This window comes from Pagrus major, chromosome 12 (genome assembly GCF_040436345.1).
Source record: "Pagrus major chromosome 12, Pma_NU_1.0".
Lineage (NCBI taxonomy): Eukaryota > Metazoa > Chordata > Actinopteri > Spariformes > Sparidae > Pagrus > Pagrus major.
The window spans coordinates 6,245,735-6,273,578 of NC_133226.1; the positions used below are offsets into that span (position 1 = coordinate 6,245,735).

Sequence of the window (27,844 nt, forward strand, 5' to 3'; positions counted from 1 at the left end):
GGCTGAATTGCATCATGTTCGTGTTCACACGTACAGAATGCCTGCAAGCTGTTCAAGGCTGAAGCCAGGGCAAATATTTTAGATGGTTGCAAAATGTTTTGACTCTCTGCAGGTTTGCAAAATACAGTTCTGATGATTTGTGTATTCTGGCCGCACCTCAAACAGTCAAACACCGTGAAACTACTTCCAGATAGGACCTTAAAGCCATGTTTTCCTGAAATTGTAGCTTACTATACACAAAATATGTTGATGATACATACTACATGCCAAAATGAACACTTGACACACATGTAATTGTTGAGCGTCTCACTCTAAAACCATGGACATGGTTTGCCTCCACTCTCTTGGGAAGGCTTTCAACAACATTTTGGAATCTGGGTACAGGAATTCCCTGTTGATGTTCCAGTTCATCCTCCTCTAGCATTAAGATTTCCCTTCGTTGGAACTATGGAGATTAGCCAAAATAAGAAAGAAGTATCCTGGACTCAAAAATTAAATGGTAAACAAATTCGGAGCATTTACATCCCCTAGTCCCAGAAAGTTAGGACTCTGTGTAAAACGTAAATACAAACAGAATGCCTCCATCTGCAAATGAGCTGTGTTTACCAACAATGGATTTGCAACCCCATGTAGTAATATTCTTTATACAATCATGTGTTTCACAAAGCGGTGACCCTCGCCCCATCATTGCTTGTAAACAACAGATACGTCATTTCCACACTATTCATTCATTGTCTATGTAAGCAGCCAGGCAATACATCTGTTTGCACGTTTTGAGAGATGGGAGGTCATGTTGCCCACTTCTCATTCGCATAAAGTTGAGGTCTACGCTACTTGCTAATCAGGGGAGTCCAGTTCAGTTGGCACTTCTGGAAACTCCTTTAAAAGAGTTAAAATAAAGACAGATCCAGCAGCTGCACTGCTTATCTCTCACCCGAAATGTCTTCAGAAACACATTTCAGTGAGCTATTTTCATAATATAAGAGAATGTTTCCAAATGAGCTGCCATGTTGGTCCAGTTTGAAACCCAAAAAATACAGCCGACGAGAGACGTTCATCCGATCAGATGCAGTCAGAATGTTTGCACGACTATCGGAAGGTATTGTTTAAGCACCCAGTGCTGGCTGGGAAGCTCCGCAAGCCCTTTTGGACATGTACCATGAGCCTTTCACGGATGCCTCTTTCATACCCAATCATGATACTATCACCTGATACCAATGAACCTGTTTACCTTGGAATCTTCCAAACAGATGTTTTTTTGATAGTGCAACAACCTTCCGTAATTCCCTAAACTATTTTGAAACGTTTTGCAGGCATCGAATTCAGGATAAGCATACATTTACAAAAAACAATGCAGTTGATGAGGAAACAAATTAAATATATTGTCTTTATACTGTTTTCAGTATACAGAGTACACGTCAACAAGGATTAGCAAATTACCACATTATGTTGTATTTATGTTTTACACAGCATACATACTTTTTATGTAATCAGGGTTGTAGAACAGGTTCTCAAACCTTAATGGAAAAGTCGACTGTGACGGGCATGATGTTACTGATCTGCCACCTCCATGGTTACAGCTTGGTTCAGTTTAGGAAAAGATTGCAGTAATTGTTAAGAGAAACCGATGTTTATTATTGGTCGGAGAGCATTTTGTGACCTTATAACAATGTCACACTATTTCCGCCTTTGCTTTTGAGCGACAACATTAATTCACAAGACATACACTGTTGTTTTCTGGTGAGGACAGTCTTACCATTAGTCATGACATTCTTGTGGCTAATTGAAACCTGATCTTGACTGGAAAGTTAAGGGTTCAGTCCGGAGACTAGTGGGATAAATCTGGGTGGGGATCGCCATTACTGAGGTGTCATTGACCCCCTAACTCTGCAGTGGGGCTTGTTAGTGGCCAACAGATCAGATTGTCACTGAAAAAGAATGCTGAACTCCCGCACATTGTTAAACTTAAAATTAATTGCTTTTAGATTGTTTCCTAAATGTGTGAAGGAGTTCACAGCTTCTAATCATTCTCAGCTGCTTCTTCTTATACAAAACAATCAAAAATGTTGCTGCTGAAAATAGATTTTGTTCTCAGCAAACCTAAAAATTGTAAACATGAATTGTGTAAAGTGCTGTATCAAATGCATTGAACAAAAAGTTGCTCATTCTCCTCTCCTCTTAATCACACTTTATCTTCCTTTTTCCCCTAAGGCCACTCTCGAATTTCACTTCGTCCTCCCCTTCTCACCTCTTTTTCTCCCCAGCCAACCCTCCTCTCCTTCTTTCCCCCACCCTCCCTTTTGCCCCTCTCTCCTGCTCCCTCCTGCTCTCCTTCCACCAGCCCATCACTCACCTTCTTTCTCCTCCTCCTTCTCTCCCTCCCAGAACCCTCTGTTTCTCCTCTGGTCCTGACACACAGACTTTCCGGTGGAGAGTCTGCAGTGTGCTGCCAGTCTTTGAGCTGGAGAGACACTCAGACGACACACACAAGAGAAAACTTTCAAAACAAACTTTGATCGCAACTTCCCTGCATTTTTTACGACTGTGGATGCAAACAGAAGACCTACTTTTGCTTTTCTTATTTCCTCTGAGGATGGATTTATTTCAACAGAAAGCTGTGATGCTTCCACTCTACCTCTTGGCTTTTGCTGGTGAGTACGTTAGAACGATCATGCCAGTGTTGGTGCATGAGGGCATGTTTCTGTTACTGCCAGTTGCTATGATTCATACTTACCATTGCCTCTCTCTCCTCTCTTTTCCTCTCTATGTGCTCAAAGCCACCATCCAAGCCAACAACCAGCTGTTGCCAGGCTCCTGCAACTTTGAGTCCAACACCTGCGGATACACGTCAGATGCAGACTTTTTCAGCTGGACTCTGCACAAAGATGGTACTGCGGAGCATCTTCAGTCCTCTCATTTTTCATGCATTTTTAGTTAAGAGTCTTGCATTAAGTGTAGGCTTTCTTTTAGTTCTTTCTGGCTCTTTGAGTAGTTGCAGGCTTAGCTGTGATGTTGCAGTTGTTATGGTGCTGCCACCTAAGCACACTGGTGAAAAGAAACCCATCTGGTCTGCATTGATTCCAGCATCTGCAGACATCTGGAGTGAGTGAAAAAACAGATTTAGGCATTTTCACTGGGTTGGTACTGCAGCTGATACAGATGAGTGATGAGCAACACCCATATAAAAAGTTATGTCAGTGTCTATTTATGTAAATTGATCAAAGCCAGCAGATGAATGCAGATTACATCATTTGGACATGATGTAATTACCGATTACCTTGTTGTAAAAGTAACAAAACATGTTGCTTACTGCTCCAAACTTCTCATTTGTTCACATATGTTCTAAGATTTAATACAAATTAAGCCTTTGCAGATGAAAGTTTAGAGTCTCGCTGCAGATGCGACTGCAGACAGCTGCCTCATGTCGCAGCAGCAGCCAAGTCCTGTCACGTTAATGACGTTGGGCCTGCTTTAAGAGGTGGAGGTCATGTTGATGTTACTAAACACTCTCCCACATCTTTGACTCGATCTTATCTACACAAAACCCGTCCCCTAAATGTATCAATTTTTAACATAACACACCTAAATATGGCAGATGTGTTCTGACAGTCTCTTACGTAATGAAGGATTCACCAGAATCTCCAAGTGCTGGTCTTATTCCAGGCGCCACTGGTCCAAAGCTGGCCCGGTTGCTACTAACTGGACTGGATTTTCAGAAAAAGATCAGCCAATATCCACACTTCCAGCTCCTACGCACATCAGGCAGCCATATTTGGGCAAGAGCAAGAATAGATTTGGTTACCCAGTTCCAGAAGACATACCAGTTTCCTGACTTACGCATCCATAAATTTCAACATCTCTAAGCTCATACTTAAATCTCTCTGGCTTAACTAAAGGAGTGTATATAACTTATATGTAAATATGCATTCCCTGTTTTCTTCTTTAAAGAAAAAAGTGTTTCCCTGTGGTATTACTGCTACCACTGTCACAAAGACAGCATTAGCAACATAGCTACCACTAGAAGCCTGGCTACTGTCCAAAACAAAGAACAACAGTAAAAATTACAATTTGATGAAAAGGCAGAGTAACACACTTAATAAGTAGGCAGGTTTTGTTACTTACTGATCAAGTAGAAATAATTCAATTCCCAGTGGTAAGAGGAAATACATATCAGTGAGGGAACAGACTTTGACACAACATTGGCGCTCTCCATTGAGTGAATGCCCATCTGTTCCCTCTTGTTTTAACTTGGTTCCCATCACTTTCCCTCTGCATCTTCTTTGCCTCCTCCTACAGCAGGGTTCTTTCCTTTTGCAGTTCAGAATCTCCACAGTTATTCCAGTTGCTCCCCCATAACCTGGGGATAGCGACCAGGGAAAATAATGCCTCTTCCTGTTTTGGTTCTGCAATGGCAGACGCACTGCCTTTTTGCTGTAATAAATCATTTTTGCGGGAAAAATTGAGCCTGGAGGCAGAGCAAATAGCAAACTGAAAGCAAGGTTAAAATGGACTTTTCCACAGCCATTTCACCGTGTAACCAGTCTTTACCTCAGAGTGATCAGTTAAAGCAAAAACGTTGTCATAAGTTGGAAGAAACTTTTGAAACATTTTGGGAAATATGCTTTTTTGCTTTCTTTTATGCAATTGGGAAGAGAAGATTGATATCAGTCTTGTTAGCGATGTAGCTGGAGTCAGGAGGTGATTAACCTAGCTTAGCATAAAGCCTGGGGAAGGGGAAGTTTTAGGGACGTCACATGCAAAAACTATTACTTGTCAAACAACAGCTGAGTGCACTTACTTTCCAGACATGTGTCATCAAGGTGAGGTTGCTCACAGAAATCACAAAAAAGTGCTGGGCAGATGGTTAAACTGGTATTTACCTTGAAAGTGTTCAAGCACCCAACTCGCCTTCAAAACACAAAGTGGCGTGTTAGATTTCTGCTTGTGGAAAGATCAAATAAACAAGATAAAATGCATTCATTAATGAGCTTTGAACGTGTTTGGCAGGTTTTTTTTTTTAACTCTGGAGAGAGCCAGGCTAGTTTCTCAAACTGCTTCCAAACTATGTTGATGTAGCCAAAGCTAGGTTAACAACATCCTGACTTCAGCTCCGTAATCCACAGACACCATTACACCCAGTGACCTAGTGGTAGCTAAAGGAGTAGATATAGTCAGCTCGTTGGGGCTTGAGAACAATAACAATTTTCATTATCAATGATTTACCAGTAATTTTCCTGATGAATGTTTCTCCCATCTAAATCCATCTGATTGGTGAGCCAGACTTCCTCCTGGTTTGCCAGTTCCCTGCTAATCCAGTAGCTGTATCTGCAGCCAGATCCTGTTGGAAAAACTCAGTTTTTTCCCACTGTGGTCCTTGCTCATACTTGTCTGAAAATTGCTCTGCTGTTGCAGCCTGTCTCACCGTCAGTCTTCCATCTGGGTTACGTCAGCTACTTTCTCCTTTCCTGTTTCCATCCTTGTTGCTATTGCCGACGGCTTGTTAAAAAGGTCAGTGTAGTTAGTGCGTTAATGGCGTGCTCAGTTCTTGCTCATTTACTTTCATCAGTCCTCCCTTCCCATTCTGTGGTCTGTGTGCGGCACAGCTGAGGCTGTCAGAAAAGTTAAGTCATGTCAGATATATGAAGCACTTTTTATGTACTTCCTTCTTTTCTGAATCCAATGAAGGCATCAACACTGATCAAAGCAAGACTACACGTCAGTTTGAGTGTGAGCAAAGACTGATTCACTTTCAGTTCAGTCTATTCAGTGTAAACATTTGCAAACAATTGCAGTTAATTGGCAAAAAAAGAAGGAAAACATCTTGAATTGACTGAATTGAAGGAAGGATGAGCTCAGCTCTGTGTGAGTGTGTGTTTGTATGCATGTGTGTTTGTTTGTCAGGATATAGGAGCCCGAGGCAGCAGGGCATTCCACAGGGACAAATAATAAATGACAGACCGCTAAGGAGAGCTCAGAGGGCCCTGGAGCAGAAAAGTAGCCAAGAGTCATTGTAGTGATGGGAGCTGAGGTGGATTTGAAGTTGGACCAGGTCAGAGGGTTTTGATTTTCCAGCCTTTAACAAGTTTCTTCCTTACTGTTCTACCCAACAGAGGGACTGGCATCAGGCGCTTTTAAAACCATTTCTTTTTTGGGAGTCAAGATATTCAACATTTTACAACAGAGCTTCATATCTTACCTTGTCCAGAATCCAGGTGAAGAGAAGATTGTACAGATTAAAGGTCCAGTGTGTAGAGTTAAGTGGCATCTAGAGGTGAGATCGCAGATTGCAACCAAGTGAACACCCCTCATCTCACCCTCCCCTGTGGTTGCAGCTAAAAAAAGCAAAAGACCCCCTCAGACCCAGTGTTTGGTATGTCCATTCTGGTTTACCGTAGAAACATGGCGGAGCAACATGGCAGACTCTGCGGGACAGGACCTGCTCCCTCTGTAGATATAATAGGCTTATTCTAAGGTGAAGAAAACTTAGATGTCTTTGATTTTACTACAGAGAGAATGAAAAGAATACAAAGAGTAATAAAGAAACTACAATCAAATATATCCGACTTCACTGACATTTATCCAGACTTGGTATAGAATGAACTTATATGTATGTCAGTTGGTTTGGCAAATCACTTCAGAGCTTAAGCTTGAATCTTCCCTGAATTTGTACAAAGTTTTTATTTTCCAACTTTCAATCTCTCCCCTACTTTATTGTTATGAGTCATTTGGGAGGCAATTAATTTGTGTCTCATGGAACAGGATTGAATGTTTCCTTTGTTTGGAGCTTTTTCCTTTTCTTTTTCTAAATCCCACAAACCATTTTGTTTCAGGTCATTTTGTGGCAGTGGACGCAGCCATGACTGATGACCAGGATAAGGAGATAGGTGCAGATGCTGAACAACAGAGGGAGATCACAGGGGTCCTGCTGAGCCCTGCTCTGGAGCAGGGTGAGTGGAGCTGCCTGAGGCTAGTCTATCAGATCACCGGGTCTGGAAGCATTGAGGTCCTGCAGCGCATGGAGGGAAAGAGCTTCGACAAGCCGCTGTGGAGCAGCCAGGATCCCTCTGACAGCTGGGTTATCTCAAGCATGGACCTGCAGAATACTACTGAGCCCTACAGGGTAAATTCATTTTTAAAATAAAGTTTCCAATCTTTGTTTAAACAGGAGACAAGCTTTAATTTAAAAAAGACACAAGACCAAGTCCAAGGTTCCTCTAATCAAACCTGGAGGTTGTTTATGTTCATTTTATCCCCTAATATAAAAAATGCTGGATGAAACAAACAGCATGACAATTTAACTATTCTTAGAGCATAGCCAGTGTTTACATGGTATTTTTCTGATTGTGCTATTATTCTGGTTATTAATGGGATATTAGGGTCAATGTAAACACAGCTTTAGAAAACAGAAAACAGAGATTTAGAAAATAAAGGCTTTGAGAAGGTCAAAACGTTTTGAGAGTCATATATTACGAGAAACAAAATGTTACAATTTCTAGAATAGTTAGTAGTTATAGTTATAATATTTCAAGTAATATAAAAGTGGTAATACTGTATTTCAAAATAAATTCTTAACTTTAGGAGCTACTTCAGTGATGGTCTTTAGAGTAGTAACAATAATTTCTTCATCAGAAAACTGTCTCATAGACTGATTAATGAGGCAAAACCAAGCTGAAATTCTTCCTTTTCTGAAAGTACAGAACTTCAAGATACATCAGAAATGTAATAAAATATATATATTTTAATTATTTACTGTCACTGCACTATTTTTTATGCAAAATGTTTTTTTTTTTATTTACTAATTATTAATATTGTAATCAAAGATTACAAGTGCAGAGTGTAGCTTGCAATGAGTTTGTGTAACTGCTGACTTTCAGTGCCTGTTTAGTTAAAACAGCTGTGAGGTCAGAAAACATCTCATGCTGTCGCTGGAGAAAGCACATATAGGTTAACAGAACACATGCAGCCCCAATTTGAAGTGTGGAAACACTCCCGCATACACCCACACATATTATCTAAACACTGTGGGAAGAGTACAGCCCGTGTTTAGATTATATGCAGAGGCAGAGCTGAGTCTGACAGGGTTGTGACCCACATGAAGGAAAGTGGGGTCTGTGCCACGGGCCCCTCAGCACATAAACATATGCCAGTGCAGAGCTAGGTGAAGAAAATTAATACAGCAGTGGTTTAAACTTCACACTGATAGAATGTTCTGCTATTTACTCTCACTGAACATAACACCACCAAGTAAATCTCATGGCCAGACCTTCTTACAAAAGTGACGGCTCTATTTTCCAAATGACCATGAAAATGATCTAACGCAAATATTTTGGTTTAAACAGCTAAAATCAATTTATTTTCTAGTCTAATGAATAATTCAACATTTTGTAAATATGCTAGTTTGCTTTCTTTCCAAGAGTTAGAAGAGGAGATTGATCCCAAACTCACATCTGTGTGTTACGTCTGACGCTGGACACAGGGAGTGGTTGGGTTAGCGTAACATAAAGACTGGGGGCAGGGGAAACCCGAATCATCGTTCCAAAGGAACAAAGCTGCTCGGTAAAATCAAACTTCTCATCTAACTCTTAGAAAGAAAGCAATTACGCATATTTCCCTTTTTTTGAACTATTCCTTTAACAATTAGAAGCTATTAGATGAAAAGTAGCTATAGTTAAATCTGGTAAAGCATCTTTTCTGATTTTTTTGTAAACATGGTCCCTCACAAATACATTTTAAACATGTATATTAATAATCAAATACCTCAAATGTGTAGCTCTTTGGAGCATTTTAGCCTCTTGTAGCTTATAGTTTTGGTTTAACTATTTGTAGTTCAGTGTCAGTGCTCTCATTAATACATTTTGTAGCAACAGCAGGCAGCTGTTTGATAAACCAACTCTTCTCTAGCTGCCAAGCACCTAACAACATACAAAGTTTGCGACTAACATTAGCCGGAGATGAATGTGGAACAGCTGGCAGCTAGCTACGGAAGCCCTAAAGGGCCATGTATTCATACATTTTATTTCCTCCGTTTTCCCGTGATAACGAATTAATTTCATTTGTTTTCTCGAAATCTCGAGTTATTATCTCGAAATAACAACTGCTGTTTTTTTCCCGAGATAACGGGATAATTTTCTCGAGATCTCGAGATAACGAAACTTTGTTTTCCTGAGATAACGATATAATTAATTCGAGATCTCGAGATAATGACTGTGATATGATAGGCCTGAGATTATGGAGACGCCCGGGACCTCGTAGCTGGTCAGCCATGTAGTTAACGACGACATCAGGCTCACTAAGATTGCGCTGCCGATATAGCTGAAGCCTTGCTAACCGTCTTTTTAGATTACGCACACTAATGTGTATATTATCTGTAATAGCAAGGCATGATGCTATTTCAGCCTGTGTCAGGCCTGGATTGAAAAGATATGTGACACAGTGATCGATATGCTCCTGCTCCTCTGACATTGCTACACTGAATGATGCTTCCTGCAATGATTTAATATACTACACTATCGTTTTGTTTTCTCAAGATCTCAAATTAATTATATCGTTATCTCGGGAAAACAAAGTTTCGTTATCTCGAGATCTCGAGATCTCGAGAAAATTATCCCGTTATCTCGGAAAAACGGCAGTTGTCATTTCGAGATAATAACTCGAGATCTCGAGAAAACAAATGAAATTAATTTGTTATTACGGGAAAACGGAGGAAATAAAATGTATGAATGCATGGCCCTTTAGGGCTTCCGTAGCTAGCAGTTAAAGACCCAAATGTTTTTCTTGGTTTAGTTGGTGGAGGCCAAACCAGAGCTAAAACGACATTCAACAGGTGGACACAAACATGACTTTTAATGAATGCTAACGTATTTGCTAAAGCCCTTTCATTTGCCTGAATATGTCCAATGTGAGATTAGTCCTGATCCCAAACACACCCTCACATGTCCAAGCCCTGACCTCATGTTTTAACAAATGTGTTTCTCCTCTGACGTCCTGTGTGTCTTTTCTTTCTCTGTAAGTCATTTTAAAGCAAACCTGCTGCTCACCAGAGCTTTGGAAATAAATTAGATCTTTGTGCTTTCCATGTGTGCACTTCTGACCTTCCGTACATTCGCTCACCTTCTATGATGTCATTCCTGTGTCATTTCATATCACTGGATGCAGGGTGTAACTGAACATGTGTTGCTGATTAGGTTGTCATCGAAGGTAAACCTGGACAGAGCGCTGGGAGCAGCGTGGCCATCTTTGAGATCCACATAAGCCCTGGATACTGCCTCGGTCAGTTATTTCACACATACATCATTCGCACATCTTTCATATAAAACAAAAAGAAAATAATAATCCACATATGCATGTCTAAATGGACACCATCTGTGAGACACATATGAACTTATTTAGTATACTATCAAGTTGAAAGTGTGTTGCACCCACACCCATCTGTTGCTGATTTCTGGTTTCTCTGCGTCCAGAGTGTGACTTTGAGGAGTCTCACCTGTGTGGATACAATAATCAGTGGAACGCCAATGTAAACTGGTATGTGGGAGGAGGTGGGACGCAGCTGGTTAACAACAACATAAATGACCACACATACAACAACAAGACAGGTGAGTATTATTTATAAGAACTTTTAATTCAGTGAGTCCTGCAGGTTTCCATTTCAGACAAAGTGAGGGTGAATTCCATTTAAGGAAAATTCTGTTTCTTTATGTATTTTTTCTACAATCAGGATTTCATTTTGCATAGTTTTGGCCCAAATTCCTGTCAGTTATGATAACATTTACTCCCCAAGATAAGCCTGGAGTTACTCTATTTTTCAGATTGGCAATGAATCCTCTGAAAAGACCAAAACTAAAAATGCACTTGTCTGCCAAAACTTTTTAACTGACCTACCTACCCTGTCCAAATACACAAACACACAGTTATATTCATATATAACAATCTTATATTTAAAACAGAGGCTCAGTATTTTCCTACCCAGGGTTACAAGTGCAAGGCAGAGCTAATGCAGAAACATGGTCTGCTCAGGCCTGTGAGAGCGAGAGACCAATCAGAAGAAACTGGTCTTTCCAGGAGGGGGGGCCTTGAAGAGATGGGCACTGAAACAGAGCATTCAGACGGAGGGTGAATAGAGGGACTGCAGCAATGGACAATATGATAAAAATATAAAAATCATGTGTTTTTTTTTAACATCAAAGCATGTAAACATTTTTTAGTAGACACCCAAAATAAAGTCAAGAACCTGAAAATGAGGTAATAAGGGACCTAAAAGAACAATTTTTGGTTCCCCCCTTTTACCTGATTATCCAGGATGGTGCCCAGAAATTTATAACGCTGAACTGCAGTCAATTTTTCAATTTTGACGTAGATGTCTCAACAGCTGTTTATCTGCAAATCACCAAATCAGTGCCCATTGGGTATGAGTGAATTCTTAAACTTTCATCAGAGTCATTGATGTCATTGGTTTCAAAACCCTTCAGGTCACTTGATGTACGTGGACTCCATCTACGCCAAGACTTTCAAAGAAGTGGCCAAGCTTATGTCTCCCATGACAACGGTGCCCCTGTCCGGCTGCCTGAGTTTTCAGTACCAGCGAAGCGAGGAGAGAGGGAACCTGTTCTCTGTTTACACCAGGGACCGACTGGGTCAGTACCAGGAGCTGTGGAAGGCGGGAACAGAGAGCCAGAGTGATTGGAGCGAGATGCCTGGAGAATGGATACCTGTGCAGGTGGACCTGAAGGCACCGTACTCTGTACAGGTCAGTGTGAACATGTCCCATCAGCTTTATGTACACAGCATTTTAAAGCTATATGTAATGACTTTTACATGGACTGATATCATAGCAAGGCAGCTTTATTTATACTGTGCATTTCTTACACAATCAATCATCAATCAAGTCAATCAAAGGCAACAGCAGATTTAATTCATTTAGATTTGAAAGTGGTGAAGGTAAGAGGCTAAAAGCTGCTTCACGCTGTGATCTGACTTGACGTACCAGTTGAAGATCTGAGGGCCTTACTTGGTTTATATTCTTCAAGGAGACCAGAAATGTATTTTGTGATTACAAAGTAGTAGCAGCACTTCAAAACTATTCTTTAAGCAACTGGAGGCCAGAGTAAGTAAGTAAGTAAGTAGTAGTAGTAGTAGTAAGTTTAAGAGCACTAGTAGTGTGCTCTTTCTTGTTAGAGCGCTGAGCTGAAGTTGTCTGACGCTCTTTTTGGAAAGACCTCACAAGAGATCATATTACTGGTCCTGTCTGTTGGAAATTAAGGCAAGAATGGGTTCCTCTAAATCTTGTCTAGACAAGAGAACTCTAATTTTTGATTTCAACAATAGGTCTTGGGGTTTTGTCTTTTAAGCTCTGGAATCAATAGCTTTTATTATGTCCTTCTTTTTGCCTAACACTAGATCTCTTTTTTTTTTGTCTTTATACAATTGAAGGAAATGTAATTCCATCCGGAATCGGTGAAAGAGTGAAATAAATGTCAGTGTCTGTGCAGCAGTAACTAAAGGGAGACTGTAACTTTTGAGGGAAGAAATAACACATTCTTCTTCTTACAAGCAAAGTGTTGAATTATTTAGCAATAACATATACACTTGCTCATTCAGGGGCTGCACTACTACAGTCTCATTTGGTCTGGTATGACCAGTAGTTATTGTTGACTAATGTAAGCTAATGCTAACAAACTTAAGATAGATACTGAATTTCACTGACTGTTTACAGACTCTTCTCTTCCAGATCACCTATTGATAACATCTGTAAAGCAACTGACTGAAAGGAATGTTGGGAAATGTAGAAAAATTCAATGTGATTAACAACTGCTTCAGTTTGGAACCTTTTTTTGTATGCTAGGGACAACGTACGTAGCGGACATGTTAGTGTTGGAGGACTGTTTTGTTGGGATTTTCACTATGAAATTGACATTGTACATCTCTTGTGTTTTGGAACCTGCATATTGCCTCTTTTCTTAGCTTTGTGGGCAGAGACAAAGGTCTACTGGACGGCCTGCAGCTGGGTCCTAGAGGGCATTTCTCTGAAAGATGCTCTTTGCTCCACACACTGTTTCAAAAAATGTGCATGTGCCTTTTACCTGCCTTTGTACCCACCTAGTTTATCTTGTGCAAAGTTAATAAGGAATTGTTAGTGCTAGACCTACGTTGTGCATAAATTTAACTGAAGGTACACATCTGTGTGCACATAATAGCACGCAGCTTTGTTTATAAGGGCCTGTCTCTGCTGTCTGCCTCTCCAGGTGGTCTTTGAAGTGGCCTTTAACAGTCCCAGAGGCGGACGTGTTGCAGTTGATGACATTTCCTTTTCTCCAGAGTTTTGCAGCACAGACTCTGGTGAGCTGCAGCCACAGTCACTCACTGTTGATTCTGAACATCCAAAACATCCAATAGAAACCTGAAGCTGCAATAGAAAAATGTAGGATTTATCTTCTGGGGAGACAGAAGTGTCATTCTGATTTATTTGTCCCACAGAGCCGACCTTTGACCCCTCCATCAGCAACTGTGACTTTGAGGCAGGTCTCTGCCGCTACACCCAGGTACAGGCGACGGGGTCGTCATGGAGGAGAGTCTCTGTGAAGCCCAACATATTTCGGAATGGAGACCACACCACAGGTGGAGGTGGGATATAACAACTGATGATGGATTTCATAAGATTTCTAATATGGATACCTTCATTAAGGGGGAACCCCAGCAGTGTTACACATGTGAAGCCTTTTGTGGCTCCAGAGAGCTGTGTGAAGTCTGATAAATGTTCTCGTGTGATGTCACTTGAGTCGGTCAAAGCTGAAGACTACAACAATCTGGAGATGTGGAGTTAGAAAGAAGAGAGCTTACCAGACTTTTGTATCCTGCGCTTCATCTCTGCTTGAGGCTAAAAGCTTGTCACTGCATGATAGGCTTGACATGCTACGAATCAAAGTTAGCGACAATGTAGCGGGCTACAGTTGGCCGTTTTGTAGGTTTGCTGCTCGTAGAGTTAACGCACCATCAGCAGCTACTAGCATAACAAACCAAAATGTGTACAGTCTAGTGAATTATCAGTGGTACTGTGGGTAGCGACAGTCCCACAATGCTAAATTGATTGAGTACTCACAACAACATGAAAAATCACGTGATGAATTTGCAGCTCTACAGAGGTTTTTACGGCTCATTTACGATCTGGTTCAGTAGGAATCTGTTTTCAGCAAACAAGCTCTATAAACCTGTTGTAGCTAGAGACTAGCTGGTGAACAAAGTGGAGCATTTAGCAGCTAAAGGCTAAAGATTGTTGGACAGTGATATCAGCCTGGAAAGTATCAGGGGGTCAAAAACAAAAGTCCAAATGAATGACAGTGGATGACATGTTAGCCATTACAACGTTATCTGCCAGTAATTTTGGTCGCGGCTGTCCATCTGATGGCATCTTTTGAATTCTTCTTCTGGCCCCTTGAGGCAAAAAATAAAAAATAAAATCAGTTCACACAGCTTTAAACAGTAAAACCTGTGAATGAGGCTGTGGTTCTGTAGAATAAAACCGGATTTGCGGCTGAAAACAGTTGAAAACGGCTGACGTCAAGATCAGTACCAGGTGCGAGCAGTGACGGGAACATTCATGGCGAGCAGATTCCGAGGAAGAGAGTTTAGCAAGAAAATAAAAGCTGTCTTCTCCAACCAGGATCTTTCCTGTTGGCTCACTCTCGAGTCAGCCCACGTTCCGGATACGTTAGCCGCCTGATCGGTCCAACTCTGCCAGGGAACACGAAGTACTGCCTGAGATTCTACTACTCTCTGAGAGGTGAGTGGCACCCAAGAACTCCTCTATAAATGTGAGGTGGTGTTTGAGTGTATGTGTGAATCCTCTGCTGTGATTCATTTTACTGACTCACCAACCAGAAATAACTCTGGCAACTGCAGGTTTCAACCAGACGGACCAGGCTCTCGCAGTGTATCTGCAGCAGATCAGCAGCCAGGAGAGGATCTGGACTCAAGGGGTGAAGTCCAGAGGAATCTGGATCGCGACGGAAGTCACCTTCCAGACGACACAGCCTGCCAAGGTCAGAGGGAATACTACATCAGTTGGAATAAAAATGGAGAAGATAAGGTAGTGAGAAGATAAGCAAAGGGGTAAATAAAAAGAGAGGAAAGAAAGACAGAAGGAAGGAAAAAAAGGGGGGGAAGGAGCTAAATAATGTGTAGATTCAGGAAGGAAGGAATAAACATGGGGAACATGAATGTCTGTACAAAATTCAATGGCAGTAAATACATAGTAATAGTTACAATAAACAAATAATAGTTACAAATAGATATTTCAGTCTGGACCAAAGTGGTGACAGAAACGACTGCCACTGCAGCTACACCACTGGCATGGCTAATAAAAAGGAAAGGAACTATTTCAGAAGAAATTTAGGAACTATAAAAGATCAAACAAGTGAATAAAAACACAAATGAAAAGGGATGAATCAGTAGGAAATACAAGGGAAAGGAAGCAGGAATTTAAAACCGTGCAGGACAAAAAAGGACAAAGCGATGAAGTAGCCAACAAAGAAACAATCACTAGAAGTTTAATTAAATACTTTACTCGATACTTTATTCGATCACCATCATGTGTTTTGCAAGGTGAGAATTAATTCATCAGGATGCCAAAGCTCCAAGGCTTTCCCGACACTGGTCGTTTGTTCACATATTGAGTCATTTTAGAAAACACACAGCGTTTGATTGATGATTTCTTTCTTCCTCAAAGGGGATTTCATAATTAAACACAGAGCACAAAACAAACTAAAACCACAAAAAACTGTTGTTAAGTGCAGTTTGGGTTCTATTCAGAGCTGATCTGTAAATGATTAATGGTTTTAAAAATGCTTCTGGGATGGTGAAGCTCATGAAGACACCTCTGCTCACTGTTAACTTTGCTGTTCAGGTGGCTTTCGTCAGCACCTGCAGGAGCTTCTGGGACTGCGGCTCTGTGGCTTTAGACGACATCAGCGTGAGCCTCGGAGACTGTGAGCTGACAGCAGGTCAAAACCTCTCTAGTACCAACTGTTTTTATTTTGTTGTAAAACTAAACAGAGACTAATGTTAATAAAATAACAGTTCAAAGTGTTATAGACAATAGACAAGCATGCGGTTTAATGATTTCTAGAGGATACACACATCCAGTCTGGAAATCAAGGCTGGATTGTCATTGATAACCATATCCGACTACCTCATGCTGCGCTCACATGTAAGAAAACATCTAACGTCTTGTGGAAGAATCCAGTCATAAGCAATAGTTAGTTGATAGTTACATGTGTTTCAGTGTTGACTGTCACAATAATGCCTTACCTAATATAAAGTGTCAATCATCTTCCTGTTGCAGGTTCGTTGTCATTGTCTCTCCCAGGACACTGTGACTTTGAGGCTGGCCTGTGTGGTTACACTCAGGACAAGCAGAGCGATGATGCTGACTGGGAATGGAGGAGAGGACCCACCCCGACCTCATACACGGGTCCAAGAGGAGACCACACCATGGGGCTCGGTGAGGGGCCCCTGTTTTAACTATCATACTCTGCTTGCATGTTTTAATGCACAGACATGCTCAAAAAGAGATGAAGAAAAGAAGGTTACATTTTTATTCTGTAGCTCAAAGTCACACAGCATGGGTAAAGTCAGCATTGTAACCTTTCACAGCTGTAATCAGACAAACCTTTGGTTGACAGGATACTACATGTACATGGAGGCGTCACCCCTAGTGCCTGGTCAGAGTGCACGGCTGCTGTCCCGCCCTCTGAGGGGCTCCAGAGAGCCTCAGTGTCTGAGCTTCTATTATCACATGTACGGCTCAGGCACGGGCCAGCTCAGCGTTCACCTCGACAAGGACGGAGAGGACGTGTTGCTGTGGCAACGGAGCGGCGAGCAGAGCATTGCCTGGCTGAGGGCCACAGTGGACTTCCAGTGTGACAGCCAGCATCAGGCAAGTGGCTCCTAACTGTTTAATATTTAAAGATGGACATGGGAGGAAAGACAATCATAGCAACTGGCTCTTACACTTCCTAAAGGATTTTTTTTAACAATCACTTGTGTGAGGCTGCAACTAATGATTATTTTCACTACAGATTAGTTAGACTATCTTCTTTTAATTTTGTGTGCTTTATAAAATGCAAATACTCACATTTAAGAAGCTGGAAACAGAATGCTCAATATTTTTGCCTGATAAATACCCTAACTGATTAATTTATTGTCAAAATTGTTCAAGTATTTCTGTTAACACAAACATACTTGTACTTGCAATACTTGTGTGGACCCTCACTGACATAACTCATTTCCTAGCACCTTCCCCTAACCTTAACCATCACTTCTAAATGCCTAACCCTAACCATTACCCTAACCCAACCCTTAAACCAAGTCTTAATCTTCAAACAGCCCTCTGAAATTGTAAGGACCGGCCAAAAAGTCCTCACTTTCCAAAGATGTCCTCATTCTGTTGTTTAAAAAAGCAGTCCTCACTATGTAGTAAATACAAGTATATATATATATATATATTATATATATATACATACACACACACACACACACACACCATCAAACATCTATTTTTATTTCCATAACCTCTGCGAAAAATCCTTTAAAAAATCTACTAAAGGCTTATACTTTAGTATAATTTTGAGGTACTTGAGGATATCCATGTTATGCAATGTTACACTTCAACTCCACTATATTTCCAAGAGAATTTTTGTACTTTATAATCCGCTACATTTTTCTGACAGTTCCAAGATTTTACATTAAAAAACACATGCTAAGATCATGAAGTACAATGCATTATTAAGGATTAGAGCAGTGGTTCTCAACCGTTTTGGCTTGTGACACCATTTAAAGAAAATTGTTTAGTTGGATCCACTCGACATGTTTGAGTTCTAAAGAAAATGATCTCATATTGTTTTATTGTTGCATTGATACACTAACTCAAGATAAGTATCTGATTACTTTTTCCACCACCGCCTGTCGCTCACAGTCAGACGCTGACTAAGAAAATGGGTTTCAGAGCCTTTAAGCAACTGTTTCCCTCTTTGTGTCACCGTTCCAGATTGTGTTTGAAGCGATCAGGGGTTCATCAGTGAGAAGCGACATCGCCATCGATGACATTATATTAGAAGGCGGACCTTGCCCAGGTAAACAATCTATTTGAGATAGTTGTTTAACATACATAGTAAAGACTAATCATCCAAGAATGCACAGTACGGTCTGCAGTTCGTGCAGTCTCCTGATTCCTCTTTGATTCCCCTGCAGAAATGGAGATCAGGGCCACTGTGGGATCCTCCAATGAGATCGAGTAGAAGGCAGGAGGAGAGCAGCTGTGTAGGATGCATGAACACCATTTTTTTCTTTCTTTTTTTGTTATTTTTTGCACATTGCAGACTCCTGACTCCGACATGTGATTCTGAGCATGAAGGGATGTGGGTAAAATAAAACTTTTCTTGTAGTGTTTTCATGGAGCGAAACATATCAGTCATGTCATAGTCAGCATTTCTCTCTGCACTGTAGCAACAGAGAGTGTGTTAAACTGTGTTTTTCTTCACATTTATATGCATTAGATTAATGCTCATTGCTCTAATAAAGTGAGAAGGTTCTTCCACATTATTTGTTTTTTTCTTTTTTCACACTGAATGCAACATGACTTTCTACTGTCACCTAATGGAAATTTAGCTCAGCAAGATCTGCCAATAAATGCAATTTAGAAAGACTGATGTCATCATTTTGGTATTATTACTCAAACTAGAGTAGTGACACAAATGTCACAACAGTTCTAGGCCCAAATAACTATGATGACAATAATAATTATAAATAAAGAAATAAAGAATTTAGTCAGAACATATAAGTATGTGTTATGGTTGTGTCTGAGAAAGTACAAATAGATTCTTCTGACCCATTACACCAGCAATCACACACAGAATGGAGAACATAAATGACTTAAAGATTACTTAGTGGCACAAACCTAGACATTTAGTGTGACAATGCTGCCTTTTGGTGGCCAATATCAATATTTAATATATATATATATACATATATATATATATATATATATATATATATATATATATATATACATATATATACATATATATATGTATATATTATATATCAGTAAGTGAAACATATAGATAATATATATAGTTTTATAGACTGTACAGGACATTTTCCACTTGTAAAATACACTTGTCAGTGCTCTCTAGCTGATAAACTGTAATGGAGTCACTTGTTTTGAAATTAGCTGAAACACATCTTTGGCATTTCTTCTCACACAATGTTACCAACTGGTGTTGAGGTCAACAGTTAGGAAATCAAAGAAAAACTAGGTGTGAGAACAAATGTAACAGGGTCCAATAAAAGGGCCGGCTGTAGCTCAGGAGGTAGAGCAGTTCTTCTAGCAAATTGCTGGTTCGAATCCCCGGCTGAAGTATCCATGAGCAAGATACTGAACCCCAAATTGCTCCTGGCCCTGCACCTTGCATGGCAGTCTCTGTCATCAGTGTATGAATGTGTGTGTAAATGTGACATGTGTTGTAAAGTGCTTTTAGCGGTCAGCAGACTGGAAAAGCGCTATAGAAATGCAGGTCCATCTACAATAAGGGACAGTAGCTATGTAGCTATGAACGATGTCGGCCCTAAATAGTGCCAAGTCCAATATGATTTGGTGTAATGTGTAATGAGATTTTAGTTTTTAATAGAGCTTTTCCATACATGTGTCGACCAATATTGGCCTATCACAGATCAGTATCAGCTAATATGAAAAACCTTTTTTAAAAAAAAAAAAAAAAAAAAAATATAGGACATAATGCAGAAAAAGATGCCTGGGGTAATTTATAATTCTTAATTCCCAATTATAGTCAATTGTGTCAGTGCACTAATTTCAGTTGACTGTAAACTGTAAAATGTCCTATCTCCATGAAGTGTTTGATCACCACAATAACCACATTTAAGGGATCGTGGCAAGAAATTAATGTATGTATATAAAAATAATAGACATCAATACCCGAATTTTTTACTCCATACTACTGGTATCGGCACAGGCCCCGAAAATCCAGTATCAATCAGGCTCTATCTTTTTTAAATATTGCTCAAACCAAAAGGTCTGTCTTAGTTGATTAGTTATTTAAGGAAGGAATAAACAAACAATACTTAGTAAATACTAAAGTATTGCTGCAATGAAAATGACATGCACAGAGTAAAGTGTTTAAAGTAGGAGAAGTTCAGAGCAGTTGTTCTGCACACAACAACAGGAAAAAAAAATGTAGTTGACGCAAAGATAAAACCAATATATTCAGATTTATTGTAACCACATACATACATATACTGTACATTTCAATGAAAAAGAGTCTGAGTTTGTAAAGTTCTGTTTGGTCCCACAGATGGTCCTTACATAATACACGTCCCGTCTTTCAGGTATTTCATGGTCTCCATCTGCTGCGTCATTGCCAGAACTTCCTGAAACCCGGTGCTGAGGCCAGACATGTGCTGGAAGTACGCCTCCTTCTCCACCTGCACCGACAGATTATTCACCCCCGCGTCTTTCAAAATTGCTGTCACCTATGAATCAGGGAAACAACAGTCACAGACTAGTCAGAGCTGTCGATTACACTAACTGAAAATTACATTAAGCTACGGAAATTTAAAAAAGAAAAGTCAATGAATGAAGAAACAGATCATGGATTAGTGTTGTCAGGTGGTATGATTAAGTCAATCCTTCAGAGTCTGCAATGAAACTTCAGTCTGACTCATTCTACCTGCTGTATGATCCTCTGCTCCACCACATCTGACATGATCTGGAGATGGATGGTCCCAGCGATCATGTTGGCCGAATGTCTCCAGAAATGAGGGTCTCTGTACGACAAAACTCCTTCAATCTTCTCGATCTGAAAATTTAACAACAGGAAAAGTATTTTTTAAACATCTGCTGATGGAGAAATAACATTTTTACTGTTGCCGTAGCAAACTATAAGAGCCCGAGATCTTCCTTGAATTAGTAAACCTTTGGTTGATGGGACTGATCTGATTAACTCCATTTGAACGCACTGTCATTTATTTCAAGGAAACAGGAAATGTACAGAATATACGGCATATACAAGTCATAATAAAATCTCTGAACAGTACAAATTTTTTTTCTTCAATTAGGATTCAAATCATTTAAATACTTAGTGACAGATAATCATGGGAAAGGTGCCAGATTTTTCTTTGTTCAACTAAGTGGAAAGTTAAGAATCTTCTTATACGTATACTGAACCACTGCACAGAACAGAAAATAGTGAAAATGCTATGTAACTAGAAACGTGACATTGAAATTTGTCATTGAAAACAAAACCTGAAGTGAAAAAAAGGAAACACCGACATTGAAACACTTGATAGCTTCTATCCAACAAACTTTTTCCAGTACATTAGCTAAGAAAGCTGACATTAGCTCAGGTTAGCGCTTGTTCAAGCATAAATACCAGAAAATATTTTTTAAAAAAAGGAGAAGTTTGTCATAGGAAAATACATCAAATATAAACAAATATCAGTCTTTTATTTTTCAGTGGATCTTTTTTTCAGCCTTGGTTGTGCCAATATAACTTTTTCTAATGCAAATGTTGCAGTGCCACTGTTTCCTTTTTGATGTTTTCTACCAAATTTAATTCATCGGTGACATCTGAAGATACCCTGCCTCAAACAAACAGAACTCAAAACAAGAAAATTTGCAGTAACTTTGTCCTCATCATGTGCGACTCACCTTTTCCAGCGCGCTGTTCAGTTCCTTCTCATTTTCTGGGGGAGTTCGCAGCAGAAGAACCTCACAGGCGTCCTTCAGCAAAGGGATGACGCTGAGAAAAATGAGCGTGGCGATGAAGAGCGAGCAAATGGGGTCTGCAATCAACCAGCCGAACTGACGGATGAGGATGGTGGAGATGATCACACCAACGCTGCCCAATGTGTCAGCCAGGACATGGAGGTAAACACCTGGAAGAAAAAAAAACCATGAGGATTTTATCTGGCTACAACCTCCTTTTCACAAAGTTCTTTTTTTAGTGTATCATCATTAACACACACCTCTCATGTTAGCGTTCATGCCTCCACCGCTGGAGCCATGGGAGTGCCCGTGTCCGCCATGCCCATGCCCATGTCCATGTCCACCATGAGAGTGGCCGTGACCTCCATGACCTCCATGACCTCCGTGGCTGTGCTCGCTGTGGGAGTGGCCGTGGTGTGAGTGACCATGGTCATGGGACGAGCAGCTTTTACCGCCGTGGGAGTGAGCGTGACTGAAAGCGCAGATTCCCACCAGGTTGACCAGTAAACCTCCGACAGACACCGGCTGCAGGAGACAGAAACAGCACGCAGAGTTCAGACCAAGTGTAAACCAAAAAGACTTCGAAGACTTTTAGCATACTTAATATTAAATGACAAAGGCAAACACAGGATCAGGAAACACCAGATAAATGTTACTAAAGTAAATCAACAGGTTCGACATTCAGTCACAAGCCTTTACATCAAGGGGTAGATGCAGTTTACTCACAGTCAGCATGTCTGTGTTAATATTAGGAGGATCCAACAAGCGGGTGACTGACTCCATAAAGACAAAGAAAGCGATGACCATCAGGAACAGGCCATTTATGAATCCAGAAAGGATTTCAACACGACCATACCTACAAAAACCAAGAGTCAGTTTCCAAACATCTAGCTGAATGTCCAAGGCTCAAAAGTTTACCAATAGCAAAGCCTGTTCTTTAACATAGAGTTTACCCATAGGAGAAGATCCTGGTAGCTTTCCAGCGGGTCATGAGGGCAGCGAACAAGCCAAGGACTAAAGCTGAGCAGTCAAACAGCATGTGGAAACCGTCTGAGATCAGTCCCAGACTGTTGGTCCAAACACCGTAAAACAGCTCCACAAAGGTGAAAGCCTGAAAAAAGCAGAGTAACAAGCTGTACATCAACTCACAATAACAAACAAATTCAACTCTACACACCTCTCTCAAGAGGAAAAGTCTGAGTCATAATTATTTCCATGTCCATATGTCTCAAAGCTGCCTGTACCTGTTATCATACCTCTAATAATATATGCTGTGCTTTCTGTTATTTTTGTATTTAATTCACAAAGCTCTTAATTTGAAATCAAGAACTTTCATCTGTAAATTTATCTGGCAAACGACTATTTTTGCAGTGCTGCCACAGTTTTATCCATGATCCTTCATGTGACGTGCAGTGGTAACTTTTCTCTTGACACTGTACGTACCAGGTTGAGACACAGGAAGTAGAAGATCTGTCTGGAGTCGTATTCCTCCAGGATCTGTTTGAGGGAATCTTTGATGAACCGTGGGAGGGACTGTGACGTGTGCTGCAGGGCGTCACCCATGAAGTTGTACAGAGGGGTCCCTTCAGGTGAGTAACCCACCAAGGTGCCCTGCTGACCTTTCTTCGATGGAGACGAGAGAATACTGGAGGCTGCAGAGAGTGAGAGAGAGAGAGGAGGGAGGAGGGAACATGAGGAGAAATCAAGCTCGATAATATATCTTCTTGTCTACTATCTCATTTTTACTTAAAATTAAAATGCTACAAAAGTTAAGAGTAATAAGTAGATACACATTTGACTTAAGAAAAAATACCAGGAACTTGTTTAAGCTTTTCAGTGAAACTAAAGAGTTAAAAAAACTAAAATATAATATAATAAATGCTTTTCCTATGCCAAAAAAATGAAAATGACTGCACAGTACTTTTTTGATTCCAATAAGTGTGATTATCTGAGGTGTTAAATGATGTCCATGGAATCATTATAAAACTCTTCCCGCTGACTCCCACAGCTCCTACTTACACATGATGAAGAAGACAGCGCTGACTATCACTCCCCCAGACAGCACATGCTCCGTGCTGACCTGCTGGGGTGGTTTGCTCATGGAGCGCAGCTGGTCGGTCAGCGGATGAGTCCAGAAGTTGGCCAGCAACAAGGCACTGAGGAAGAGGGCGATGGCGCCGTAGCGGGCACACCTTGGTGTCTCCATCTTCGCGCTGCAGATGGCGTCGACATAAAACTCCAGGATCATCACGGAGAAGATGATCATCCCGAAAGGCAGAATGAGGGACGACCATGAATCTACTTTACTCTGGTGTTCAGACAGGGTGAAAAAACAGTCATCTTAGTGACATGACGTGGATGTCTTAGGTTTTGCAATCTTGCAATTCTGCAATCCTTACTTCTGTGGTTGCTGAGAGCACTATGACCCAGGGCAGCAGCACCATAGCAGAAACCAGGTTGTCAAGGGCATAAAGGCGTTTTGCACCACCAATTTCCACTGATAGTTTCCTGGAGGCCGTGTGGAAGCCCACCTTCAGGCAGAGGGAGACCACCAGCATCACAACGCCGCCCTGATGGGAAGAACAGGCAGAAAGAGAGAGGAAATTCATTTAGAAGGCAAAACCAATACTTTACTTTGCTTATGTAAGCAGCACTAAGCCTAAAATTTAATGTGCGACACAGGCTTTGCTTACTTTGTGGTCTGCAACTCCTAAAAATGCAATGGCAGTGTAGAGGAAATGAGTGAGTGCACTGTCATGATGTCCCTCAGCTGGTAAGAAGTCGAGTTGAGGCAAATTCAGTACAAACAGAGAAACATGATGATGCAAAACAACAAGCAGATCAGGTCAGTAATTGTGAAAACAGCTGAAACTGCTGTCCTTCGTAAGAAGGAAAGGATACGGTGCTCCGCCATCTTTGCCATGAGATCATCGTTGTCAAAGAGGAGGAGGCAGATCACAGCGATGATGAATAAAGCAGCGCCTCTGGTCTGCACAAAGTCACAAACAAACCAACAGACATTTTAATTACATACTTCTACCACAGTGATATTATAATCTGAGGCAGTGTACACACTCATTTCATTTCAAGCAGGGTCAAAAATAACACATGGGCAAAGATGCAGCAGATAAAGCAGTGTCACTTTCTCTTTCTTGTTATAATTACTTTAAATGTTTCAGTTACTTTCCTTACATTATTAGGACTCTTAGCGTCCAAGTTAATCAAACAGCAACTAAATGCTCGCTGAAAATATAAATTCTATTCTACTTGACGATGAATTATAGGTCTTTTTTTTCAGGGTTGTGGCCATAATTACTACCAACTATGATAATTTTGTACTCACAAGAGTTATTGAGATCTGAGTGCAAGATGAGTACAATGTTATGACTATTTTTGAAAGATACTGTGATTGCAATGTGATTCATGACTAGTTGGAATAATAATTTTTCCATCACAGTTTTCATTTTCACTGAAACACCACAATCAAATCACATCTATCATGATGCTGTGAGACTGAAAACATGTTTTCTTACATCTGGAGAACAAGATTTGTGGGCCAGGACATATCAACAGCACTACAGTACTTCATTATAATGCTGTTCTGACAAACATTTTACCTTTATGAAAAAAAACTGGGATGTGAATATTACACTTGGCCATATAGTGAGTTTAATATTTTAATTAATGCATAAAAAGAAGACATATACTGGTGGAAACTGGAATTATCCTTTAAAAATGGCTGAGGAAAGTGAGTGGTCATCTACATAAAAACAGTCTGAGGGTGTAAGTGCTGACAATATAATACATCAATAGATGATGAAGTGTAAATTATATAAATACAAGTTTCTGGTTCCAGACCAGTTGTGTGAATTTGTGGACTCTTACCTTTGATGGCCCCCCTCCAGAACTTGTAAACAGGACACCGAGGAGAGCAATGACCACCACATCGCTGTGCTCAAAAAGCAACAACGTCCTGTGAAAGAAAAAAGTCAGATTTAAATCACACCCTAAACGCAACAGAGTGTACATGAGCACACAAGACATGAACACACACAGGTTGGGGACATTTTACCTTAGAGGTCCACAAAGAGTCAGGCCAAAGAAGCCCAGGAGGGAGATGACACAGCTGAACACAGCATGCTTTAATAACTTTATCCACTACAAAGAAAGCAGATTTAAAAAGAAAACAGATACATTATTATGGCAGGTTGACACTCAAGCTTTATACCAATGTCATTCATGAAAGAGTTACATTTTACTTCTTTAAAGCTCAAGAAAATGCAACAGCATTTACAGGCGGGTAAAAGATTTAACAAACATTTACAGTACGAGCCCACTACTGTTATGTCAAATGAAAGAGAGATGGTAGCTGAAGTTATGAACCACAAAGAAAAACACGGGGAAAAAAACATATTTTTCTGTAATGATTTCCAACAAACCTGTCTTTTTGAGATGACTTTCCCAGAGGAGAAAGGCTTTTGAAAGAAAAGCAGAATAACAGCACTCCTGAGGAAGGAGAAGGATCACCGTCAGCATCTTGTCACCATGCATATATCCCAAAATACAAAGCAATAATAACACATAACACCAAGAACAAGTTCAAACAAATGGAATAAATGAAACCTGGGCAAGTAACAGGCAAAGGAGTACTACTTACCCTAATTTTAGTATAAAGATGAACTGGACAATGTGAACAACTTTTAGGATATCGTAAGATTCAAAGATCCCAAGAGCCTTGAGGACCTTTGTGACAACCAGTAAAACTATGTATCTGGTTAACCTGAGAAGAAAAGGACACAGAACATGTATTAGTTGTGGTGGGTGATACAGAAAAAAAATAACTGTCCTATTTAAAGATTTATGACTCAAATAGAGAATTTGCACCAAATACTTGCTTAAAAGAATTTGCCAATGAATTGATTAAACAACAGGAAATCAATCACTGACAAATTTGATAATTCACTGATTATTAAAATTATCTATCATACAAAAACACACATTCATTCGTTTAAAACATTCTCTTTTGTATTTTGTAAACTTAATATACTTGGAGGTCAGACACAAGAAACACATAATTGATGTCACCTTAGCCACTGAGATAACCATGATGGCATTAAGTCATTTATAGACTAAACAGCAGTACACTGTGTATTGAGATGAATCATTGATGAAGCCCTAATCGAGTTTCAGTTGCAGTTGTGAGGTCAGATTAACACACTTTATCATGGACTACAGCCACAGTGATTTGACATAATGGCAAGAATATACAAGCAATAACTGACACCAGTCGGATGAGTTTAAGAAGAGCTTGAAACAGACACATACCTAGAATTGGGCACTTCCACCATGCCCAGTTTCCCCCCTGAGAGAACGTTGCTGCTGTATTTGTCTTCCATTTCAGGCACTCAAAATCCACCGGTTTAACTCCAGTCGCAGTATTTACGTCCCCAATATCCTAAACATCACTGTTACCTGAGTGGTGAAGTTAAACCGCAGCCCATTTACCGGTGAAGGACATGACCAGGCTCATTCTATCGTTTTAACTTAACTAAACCTGTTTAAATAAACTGTGCACAGGCTTAAACCTACATTCAGCTGGAAGCCTGCTTAGCCTCTTAACTAGCTAGCTAGCTAGCATCTGGCATGCCAGTTAGATTTTATCTAAAGTTTGTAGCTGCGACACCTCCTCAGTGTACGGTGTACGTCAAGCGAACACATGAGGTCGCTTCGTCGGAGCAAGATAGTAAACGATTTAAAGGTAGAGTTGACCACAATAACAGCTGGAGTCCGGAGTTAAAGAATAAAACATCCAAGCTGGCTGAAGAGACAGAGCACTTCCGGACACGGTAAACATTCCACGTCACGTGCGTGTATTCGTCAGCGTTGCTCATGCGCAGTGGAAGTTCTCTGATGATGACGAAGATGATGGTGTGGAGATACCAGACCACATATATGTCTATGCCAGACCAGACATAAGTTACTTTCTACTGCAGGTAGCTACATGTAAAATATATTCTCATGGATTTGTGTGTAAAATTTTACATTTCAATTACTGAATATCGTTTGACC

At 40.4% G+C, this 27,844-nt stretch overlaps 2 protein-coding genes across 2 annotated transcripts; one reads left to right on the forward strand and one right to left on the reverse strand.

The window, feature by feature from the left end:
* Window positions 1–2,410: 2,410 nt before the first annotated feature.
* On the forward strand, window positions 2,411–18,591 carry LOC141005776 (MAM domain-containing protein 2-like). The gene is made up of 15 exons (XM_073477803.1): window positions 2,411–2,651; window positions 2,778–2,888; window positions 6,831–7,120; window positions 10,185–10,269; window positions 10,461–10,595; window positions 11,469–11,746; window positions 13,242–13,335; window positions 13,474–13,620; window positions 14,657–14,776; window positions 14,896–15,035; window positions 15,899–15,995; window positions 16,337–16,495; window positions 16,677–16,930; window positions 18,041–18,125; window positions 18,244–18,591. Exons 1-15 carry the CDS (start codon window positions 2,549–2,551, stop codon window positions 18,288–18,290), a joined length of 2,145 nt encoding a protein of 714 aa, XP_073333904.1. The 5' UTR covers window positions 2,411–2,548; the 3' UTR covers window positions 18,291–18,591.
* A 1,670-nt stretch (window positions 18,592–20,261) lies between these two features.
* Window positions 20,262–27,639, reverse strand: slc30a5 (solute carrier family 30 member 5). Its single transcript, XM_073477802.1, has 16 exons — window positions 27,101–27,639; window positions 26,433–26,555; window positions 26,215–26,281; window positions 25,848–25,933; window positions 25,661–25,748; window positions 24,677–24,764; window positions 24,469–24,545; window positions 24,175–24,345; window positions 23,795–24,083; window positions 23,219–23,427; window positions 22,729–22,886; window positions 22,502–22,631; window positions 22,036–22,300; window positions 21,719–21,945; window positions 20,739–20,867; window positions 20,262–20,541 (listed from the first exon to the last, which is right to left on the reverse strand). The coding sequence occupies exons 1-16, from the start codon at window positions 27,169–27,171 to the stop codon at window positions 20,371–20,373; spliced, it is 2,349 nt and encodes a 782-aa protein (XP_073333903.1). The 5' UTR covers window positions 27,172–27,639; the 3' UTR covers window positions 20,262–20,370.
* Window positions 27,640–27,844: the final 205 nt, after the last annotated feature.